Source organism: Ips typographus, linkage group LG3, assembly GCF_016097725.1.
Source record: "Ips typographus isolate SLU linkage group LG3, UJ_Ityp_2.0, whole genome shotgun sequence".
NCBI classification, from domain to species: domain Eukaryota; kingdom Metazoa; phylum Arthropoda; class Insecta; order Coleoptera; family Curculionidae; genus Ips; species Ips typographus.
In genome coordinates this window covers 18,355,131-18,365,193 of record NC_138424.1, presented here as the reverse complement: position 1 = coordinate 18,365,193, position 10,063 = coordinate 18,355,131, and the positions used below count along the sequence as shown (strand labels likewise).

Sequence of the window (10,063 nt, the reverse complement as noted above, 5' to 3'; positions counted from 1 at the left end):
TCTAGAAGTAAATTAAATTTTCGGACTATTTTATTTCTAAAAACTAGTTCTCAAGACTATTATTGTAGCATTTGGTACCAAAATTTTTTACTTTTATTACTGAAGAAACTTGACTTTTGGAAATAGTCTTAAACTCGATTTTTCAGTCTTAAAAAGCACTAAAAACAGTCTGAATTTCTTAGAGATGCTACAATTTATTGCATCTATGAGTGTAGAAGTCAATTTAATAGTGAAGAAGCTTGAAATAACATTTTCAAGATTATGGTCAGTGGACAAACTGGCTTTTAGGCCTGATAAGTCAAAAACTGTGTAAAGATAGTCTTGAAACTCGATTTGAGGCACTGAAAACAGCCTTAAAACACTAAAAACAGTCTAGTTTATTAAGAAATATCCGAATTTTTAGCACTGAGGTGTCTAGAAGTCGATTTAATAGTGACAAAGCTTGGAATGCCATTTTAAATCTATGAAGAATGTAAAAATTGTTTTTTAAGTTTGCTATGTCAATAACTTGGTGAAGATAGTCTTGAAACTCGATTTTCCAAGCTGAAAGCAGTTTTGAAGCACTAAAATAGTCCAGTATTCGAAGAAAATGAAAAGCAAAGTAAAAAGCACGAACAGTTCGTTTTCAAGGCAATTTTCATGAATCTAATGTTAATGTCCTGCATCTAAGACTATTTTCAAGACTAAAATATTGAAATTTGTCTTCAAATTATGAAAACTTACTTCAAATGCAAATTTTAAGCTTCTGATGTCACTTTTCATTAGTTCAGTCACATTTTGGGGTTCAAGTAAATTTTTAAGGTTTAAATGTATGAATTTGTAGTAACAAATTCTTGAAAAAGTAGTTTTTATGTCTATAAGTCAATTTTTAGTATTAAAGTCTCTCGATTTGCATGAAAACTGGTTACAAACACAATTTTTAAGCTTCTGAAATTTTTATCTTTTCTAATTCAATTTTCAAAACTAAAGTCTTTTAGTTTGTCTGGAAACTATGAAAACTGGCTACAATAATATTTTTTAAACTTCTTAAGTGAATTTTCCGTTTCCAAGACAATTTTTAAGTTGGGTTGGGTTAGTTTTGGGTCTTTGACTGTAATAACGTGTAATAAAGTGCTTGTTCCAAATTTGATCAATATTGCTCCAACGGTCTGACAGTTATGACAAAAAAAAAACGATTTTTAAACCGAAATTTGAAGGACTGTATTTTCCTTAGGAAGCACTTTACAGGAAAATGACATAATGAATGTCAACTTATTTTTTAATTGGCTATGGATTGGTGAATTATTGACATTTAAAACTGGACCACCCTGTATATGATGATTGGATATGGCAGGCAACTCAGACCGGAAACATTCCCACATTTTTACAATATCAGCAGAGTTAGCCTCTCCTGATATTGTAGTTATTGTCCTGATTAAGAAGTTAAAGCGGGTTATTAGAAAAACAATTAAACACCCCCCCAACTTTGGAGATATATCAAGCCAACCTCAAAGAGTTTAAAAAAGTCTGCAGACAAAAGCAAAGAGTAGCCTGGAGAGTCTATTGAAGTCTCTAGGCTACAGAAAGCACTACTAAATAACCACCATAAGAGTATCGGCATCGCTTGACGAGGGAAAATGGCGACAAGGCCGCCAACCTTCAAGAGAGCGCTGAGATTCTTATGGAAACTCACTTCCCAGGTTCTGTCTTTCCTGGAACGACGAACTGGACGGAAGTACCAACCACACCTACACAATACGACTGGCAATGTGCTAGTGCAGTAATTGATGAGGACAAAATAAGGTGAGCCATATCCGGCTTTTCCCCCTTCAAGTCACCAGGACCTGACGGTATAAACTCAGCCCTACTTCAATGGGGAATGGACGTTCTTATGACGTACCTGGTATTCAGAGCCTCTTTAGCTCTGAGGTATATTCCCAGTAAGTGGAGAACCAGAAGCGGGCGCCGAAGAAATATTTGGCGATGACCAGGAAAAACCTACGTTTAACAGTAGGATTTCTGACTGGCCACTGTCAACTAAGGAAACACCTCCATCCTACTACTGAGTCTTGGCCTACACCTGCCGACATAAAAGAGATGTCCCCTAGTGACCTGTCCACCTTCCTGGGAAAGGCAGGATGGACGGTGACCTAGGAGGACAACTCGGGAGGACGTACAATGGGTCACATGTGGCCTAAGTGCTGTGGGTCTACACTCACCCTCCCCACTCTACAGATACAGATACCACCCCAATGTTTTTGAAATAACTGAAATTTTCGTCCTACAAAAATGCTATATAAACTGGTTCTCTTTAAAAATGGGAACAAAAACTGTGTAGTTTGTTATGCAAAATTTATAGAAAATGCAATTTTAAAATTTAAGATGGCAGTTGGCACCTCTCGTGGTTATTTTTAGAACTTGAAAATATTTTCCAGCGATTTTTTATTATGGAAATATTTTTTTTACCCTAAAGTCATACGACGAACATCAAAAAGTTGCTCTGCTATTTTTAATAAAAGCCGCAAAAATATTTTGGGTTGCCATATCTACCATTTACTACCATCCAGTGTTCGGCACCCTGTTTCATATTGTACTTTAAACGTCCCTTTTTATTATTTTCAACTCAAAATTTCTACGACTTCTAAATTAGGATCGAATAGAAGGAACGGTGAAACAGGACAATCAACGAAAAACACTCAAATAACGTAACACGCATTCAATGTTCATTTACAGAGCATTTTACTACTCAACAACATAATAAAGTTTTAATATTGTACAAAACTTAAGTGCCACTTTCCTTCATCCTCTCGTAAAATGCACGAAAATATATAAATTATGTAAAAAAGGAAATCAAAACATACTCACTGACTTAAGGTATGAAACTAACATAGGCAGCTTAACGGGTTAAACAACATTCTAGCTTAACGGGTCAACTTCTTGTTTAATTGGTTTGTCAAGACCGTCTACATCCTCCTCACTCGGTCCTTCCAAAGGCACTGTTTCACCTGTTGAATCCACACTCGTTGATTTGGCCGCTTGACGCTTTTTTAAGTTGGCCTCTGCAAATGTTTGCTCTTAAAAATACTGATTAATAATTTATTAAATCAACCTACTTAAAGTTAGAGTTTTTCGTAGTGATCTCGCTTCTCTAATATGCCTTTCAGTTTCTTCTATAAGCGTATCAAATCGCGATTTTGGTTGAACGTCGGAAGTGGTCGAGGCGGTCTTTCTTCTTTTCGGTTTTTGGAAAGGTGACGTAGGCCGGACCGCTTGAAATAAGGAAAAGTCAGAACAAAAGTACAGTAACTTGCAAAAGAAAAAACAAAGCCTGCAAAAATACTTGAAATTGTAAAACATTATTACTGTTTAAACAGGTTTCTGGCAAGAAAGTATCATAATATATTAATATTAAACAAAAATTAAGAAGAAATTGAGAAATCTCTCTAAATGTTTGTGATCACTTATACTCACAACTAACCTAAACTGATTGAAAAATAAATTGCTTTTGAGAGAGGTGCTTATATGACCCTAATAAGTAGGGTCCGGATTTCTAGAAATTTTGATTTTTGTAAATTATAAAAGCAGCCAACTTTTGACATCTAATGTGAACGATTTACGCAAAAACACATCATTTGGTAGGTTTTTTTGCTTTTTTCTTCTTTTTGTGCCTAATTTAGTTTTTTCAAGCTATATTGAGATATTGAAGGCTTCTGAGAGACAAAAACATACCAATTATCTGTTAGAAAATGGGTAAGTATTAATTTACAAATTTAAACTGACCAAATAATTTCCAAATGCTTCAAAGTAGTCTAAAAATATGTAAAAACATTCCAAAACCCTATATAAGCTCCAAAATGTCTTGCAAAAGCTTACAAAACAGTCTAAAAGCTTTCAAATGTTTTCCAACGTATCTATTGGCGTTTCAAGATAAGAGATACTCCCTCTGGTGATCAGTTTTTAAAATAGTTTCGGGCATTCCAGCTGTCATTTTTCCGTTTGTTTACATTGATTTTGGTTAGGAATCTAGCACTGGTTTCATAAATATGAAGTGAAAGTGTCATTTACAGTGTTTAGGTTGGATTGCCCGATTTTAGTTCAACTGGCGGTGCGATCTTAATTTGAAACGCCAATAGAAACTCTCAAACGATTTGAAGACAGTTTAGCAGCTTCCAAAAGTTTCTAGAACCGTCTACAAGGTTTCAAATGCCTTAAAAGCAGTCCAGACCTTCATTGTTCTTTAAACTGTAAACACTTTTGAAATGCTCAAGAGAACACAAATCTGGTGTCTGTTTTGCTGTAACTGTGGCCATTTTGTCACTGACTTTGAAATTAGAACATTTTTACAGTTTTCAAGACATGGCACCCTTAAAAATTATATTTTGACACATGACACTTTACGTCACATTTCTATCATTAACCTTGACCAACTAAGGCAGTTAAAGACTATTATCAAAATTCAAAAATTTTCCAAAAAAATGTATATAAAAAATGTATACTTCCTTTAAAAATGTCAAAAATCTAGTTTTTTTTTTCAAGGTCGATCGGTACGTTGTTGTACGGTAAAATCTTATACTTAATGAAAGTTGCGTCTCTTTGAGAGGCATACATGAATTTCACACTGCTAACTCAAATCGTTTTTTAGAAACATTTTTAGAAAAATGTCCGAAAAAAGGTAATCAAGTATGACGCCCTCTAGCGGCCAGACGGGGCATGTTAGCGGTGCCCGCGCAACCTTACGTGATAGCTCCAATCATTAGCTACTTACGATCATTTAATGTGTCTATACGGAACGTTTTAAATAATCAAGTTATTCGCGATTTTTTGGGAAAATGCACCGAAATTTTGTCCAAATGAAGGTTTTTCCTGGCCTACTATACTGACCGCCGCCTGAATTAAAGCGTAATATTTCGAAAACGGTTAGATTTACATAAAAACTACAAGAATGCAAAATTGTTCTTTTAATGGACCACTAAACCAAACTACGTAACGTTTGAATCTCAATACAGGATGTGGACGAACTTGTTAGTGGGTCATTATTTTTGCTCACCCTGTACACAATTTTTTAGATAGAATTTGCTCTACACCACTGAAAAGAGAAATTCAAGATGTTTCATTTGAGTGGTTAAACCTCCCTGAACTCCCAAAAATAACCAAGGTGCAGGGTGTTCAGTTTTTGAACTAATTTTCGGTAAAAAGTGCATATAAGTAGTTTTTGGAAAATATCTCGAAAACGATTAACTCCAAATGTTTCTCAAGCAGTCGAAAGCCTTCCAAAAACTTTTAGAACGCTCTAAAGGCTTCCAAATGATCTTCAACTAGTCTAGAAGCTCTCAAAAAATTTCAAGGCAGTCTAAAAGCTTCCATAAGTTTCTAGAACAGTTTATAAGTTTTCAAATGCTTTAAAAGCAGTCCAGAACCTTCAATGCTCCTAAAGTAATCTAAAAAGATATCAAAACACTACAGAAACTCCAAAATGCTTCTAAAGCCGTCGGAACCTTTTCAAAACAGTCTAAAAGCTTCCAAAAGCTTTTAGAACAGTCTAAAAGATTCCAAATGCTCTTCAACTAGAGTCAAGAAGCTTCCAAAAAATTTCAAAATTGTCTAAATTTTCCAAAAAAATATAGAACCGTCTAAGAGTTTCCAAACGCCTCTAAATCATTCCAGAACCTTCAATATGCTCTTTAAACTGTCCAAAACCTTCCAAATGCTCCTCAAGTAGTTAAAACAAATTTTGAGAACAGAAATTTCCAAAACAGTCTAAAATCTTCCGTATGCTTCTAAAGCTGTTTAAAAGCTTCAATTCGAGAACTTGAATTCAAAAAAAAAGTAAAAAAATTTGCATCTCTGAAATAGTGCTTTTTTAAAGCTTTTTTACAGATTTGTATGCTTTTTTGAGAAAAAATAATTAACTTTTTAAGCGCTTTTTTTCCCGAGAACCCACTAAAAATTGTCAGAATAAATGACAATTTTTAGTGCCTTTGTCAGTTAGAACTTAAAATAAGATCATATTAATTTTATAATAATTAGATTGATATTAATTAGATGCAAGTGTGATTCTGAAAACAAATTATAGAATAGGCAAAGTTGCATTTTAGTAGCCGAAACATTGTTATGAAAAATAGGGTTAATAAGATTTTCAGAGTTAAAATAGACCACAAAAACATTATAAAAAATTTAAATTATATTTTTATAAAATTCCCAAAATGACTTCAAAGTTTTGTAATTTTTCACTCACTCTCTTTAATAATGATTTTTCCTCACCAATTAATTGATCTTTTTCGGTTATCGATTTATATTTATCATAAAATAAACGTTTATAAATTAATAAACGTTGTAGATGTATTTGTAATTTTTATTTTTTCGATAACCGAAAATGGTTATAAGAATTGCATTAAGTGCGAACCTGAGAAAATTCTGAGAACTAATCTAAGACAGAAGTAAATTCACTTCTCCAGAGACAGAGAGTAGGCACTAAATGGTTTTGTGATTTTACTTCTACTATAAAGATATTCGTCCAATAAAGCTTGTTCAGCGATTGATATACACAAAAAGTCTAATGTTTAATGTCTAATATTTATAGGTAATTTAATAGCAGATGGATTAACCGACCCTTACTGGTTTTTAATACTTAAAAACGAAATAAGCAGTTCTAAAATAACATAGTGTATACTACTTACTCATAACAGGTCCAATAGGAGTGACAACAATTTTGTTCGATTCCATTTTAATGATTTTGATGGGCGTCATGGTTTCGAACAGTAAACTGCTCTTTACTGGAATGTTTGAAAAATCGGCTTCTGTCACCTCTTCCGTGTCAAAGCTAAGTGGATCTTTACAAACTTCCTCGATTTCGACTTTTGGTGTTGGGCTAATTGATTTTCTAGGCGTTCTTCTCCCTTAAAACCCAAAAATACATAATGTAGAAAGAAAGTAGCTCGCCGAGTGAGTTTAACGCTCAGTAGAACGATGACGTTGTTTTATCGGTTGGTCAAAGTATAATTATGTCAAATTACGTTATGGTGACATCACATTCGCTCTAAAGTTTGCTTGCCAAACAAATGAAGTGAACAATTTTTGCGAAAAAGGCAGATTGTCTAATTAAAAACGTTGTCATTTTAATTTAATAATAATAATAATAGAGCCAACAGGCCGAGGCTCACTTACAGGAAATTGAAAGATATTATATGTAACCGAAAGTAAATTAAAAAATTAATAACTAAAGTAAATAAAAAAGAATGAAGTTCACAATACAATCACAAAAAGGTAGGGGGAGGTAGGGTAAAGACGAGAGACTGTCGCAAAAAATATCTCAATACGCTGCTACACAGTTAAAGTTGTAACAGGCTTTGCGTATAGGATGTTGGACCTCGCAAATGCCAATAAGTTGGTTGATGCCTAACCGCCGTACGAGGAATATTAAATAACCGCTCCAACAAGTATTCGCAGTCAATTTTAAAGTTGGTAAGTTTATAGAGAAACGAGAGTGGCTGTAACTCCCGACGTACAGCCAGAGGCAGTTCTGAAAAGTTCTTCTGGGTATACATTATCCTCTCTAACATCAGGTACTTCAGGAATCTTCTTTGCACGGACTCAAGAGTTTGAATGTGGGAGTTGTATATAGGGGACCACACTATCGAACCGTACTCCAAATTTTGATCTTACATAGGAGTTATACCGCACTTTGATAGTAGACTGGTTAGCAAAATGTTTGCAGTTTCTTAAAAAAAAGTCCAGAGTTTTAGAGGCGCTGGCAGCCACCTGTTCGATGTGAGGAACAAAAGAGAATTTATCATCGAAGACCACTCCGTCCTCTGCTTGCACTGTTTATGTCAAAAACCAACGAACTCAAAGCAAAACTGCAGTTCATCTTCGCGAATATGCTATCCGCCTCATTGGCTACAATTTTGATATAGAATATGTCAAGACAGATGAGTTTGGTCAAGTTGACGCTCTATCTCGATTGACCAATAAAGTTCGAAATGCACTTCGACAACTACCACTCTATAAGACGAATCTGGTCTGTCAAATAAATTACTATTTATTGCGTAAGGCACAATAACACAGTGATCGTTACTAGTATATTATTCAACGAGCTTTTTATGATAGCCATTAATCCCTAAGGCTCGTGACGTAAACATCTCCCCTAGGATAATACTATACTTTGTCCACGACCACTGTCCATTACCACTAATGCCAAGTGAAGTTAAATGTCTTACGTACTCCTTAGCATTGAATAGGTGGTCCACAATGTAGAAGGTTTGTATTTAGTGGATAGTTCAATAAAATAAACCAATAAAATTCTCTCAGAAAATGAATTAATCTGCTTAGTAGGTACTTCTCCAATCCATGAAAGTTTTGTAAATTGACATGTACAATGATTTCGATTTTCCTGGTAGCAAGTTTGTACTTGTCGTTTTGGCAGCCGGTACTATTTCTGGTGGGGTGCAACCTGATTCCGACTTACTATTCGAACTAATTTTTAACCAAAATTATAGCGCAGGAAGCAAATATTTCTTTTAAAAGTACCGAAATAAAATTGAAATGCGCCAAAACAACTGATATGTCAAACTTGATACAATCAGGGTCGCGTTTAGAATGCGTTTAGTGTACGCATCCTGACGGAATTGGGGAAAAAATGGGTCACGTGAACAATTTATTTACATAACAACATGGTGTGAATTGTATATATTGTTACGATTTTCCCGTGGGTTGACACAAAGTCAATTTAACTCAACAATTAATAAATTTTTCTAATTATGGCATATAAAGTGACACTTTTCAAAACTGATTAGAGTGACAAAACGTTTTACTTTATGTAAATAGTTATGAAAAGTTTATTTCATCACCCTGTTTTCCCTGTTTTTATGCATTTCCGTAGAAACATATGGGCGACATCCATCATAACATGTCGTTGTCACAGTTCATACAAGGTGCTATGAAAGTGAATATTTGTGTTAAATCACTTTAAAAGATGGTTTTTACCGCTTTTTGGTCAAAATTAGAAAAAATTATGTATGCAACACGTTTCGAAAATGTCTTATTGTGTAACTCATTCAAATTGTAGGACCTCGCTGCGCTCGCCCTACAAACATTCATTCGTTACACAAAATCGATCTTTTCGTAACTGGTTACATAAATAGCTATTATTTACACTTTAAAACACTCCGTACAATAATTAACTCAGCTACTAAAAAAAACACTACTACAATTCCACAATTATTCCACTATTTAAACTTTACCGCGTTCCCAAATCACTACTACACTACTACGCCGTCGTCGACACCGCTTCTTTTATATTCGCAAACCACGTTCTAGAATGACCGCAAAACGCTTCGCGATTTGCCTCGAATATCAAAGATGCTTCCAGGTGTCGTTTCCTAACTGTGGCCTACTTTAACACGCGCCCGGCCAGATATTACGGCGCATCGGTTTCATCGAGTATCGAGCATGGTAGGCCCAAACCGTAACACTGCCCTCCTCTTAAAGGTGATCGTCCCGATCCGCTTCATCTAGTCCCTGGTATTTCTTGAGTCTGTCCAGATGGACAATTTGAATCTTGCCTTTGGGGCTGCGTTGGACTCTGTACACGACGTCGTTTAACCTTTTTACCACATTGTAAGGTCCCTCCCAGTGTCGTTGCCATCTTTGACTTAATCCTTTGTTCCTTCTGGGTTGAAACATCCACACAGCATCACCTTCCTTATAATTGCCACCAGTTGTTCTGTGGTCCAGTGTCATCTTCATACGGTCGTTGTTTGGTTTCATCTTCTCTCTCTCAAGTTCCCGAATTGTGATGGATCCCTTCTGTAGCCAAAGTCTGGTTTACTCCAAAGTGTCCTCCTCCGCGACTGTCATGTAGTTCTCGCAGCACATTCTCTTTGCAGGAATTGGGCACTATTGTTTGGTAAACAAAGCGTTTTCCGTCTGGACTTTTCCATTTGCGAGTAACGCCTTACTGTTGGTCCATATCTGGAAATCTGTTCCCAATCCGGTTTCAAATCCTTCTCCAACCATCTTCTGATTACTTTCAAATCAGAGTCTGAGCGCTGTCCTTTTATTATGTCTTCCTTAGAAACGCTGCTGT

General features: G+C 35.3%; 1 protein-coding gene across 2 annotated transcripts in view; it reads right to left on the bottom strand.

The window, feature by feature from the left end:
• Positions 1 to 2,694: 2,694 nt before the first annotated feature.
• Positions 2,695 to 10,063, bottom strand: part of LOC145726028 (uncharacterized) — a 32,483-nt gene continuing 25,114 nt past the window's right edge. For both annotated transcript variants that reach the window (XM_081974962.1, XM_081974963.1), the window contains exons 13-15: positions 6,657 to 6,875; positions 3,093 to 3,248; positions 2,695 to 3,038 (exon numbers count right to left, since the gene is read on the bottom strand). In XM_081974962.1, the coding sequence (XP_081831088.1) occupies positions 2,896 to 3,038; positions 3,093 to 3,248; positions 6,657 to 6,875 (518 nt within the window). In that variant the 3' untranslated portion in view covers positions 2,695 to 2,895. The remainder of the gene's footprint in view (positions 3,039 to 3,092; positions 3,249 to 6,656; positions 6,876 to 10,063) is intronic.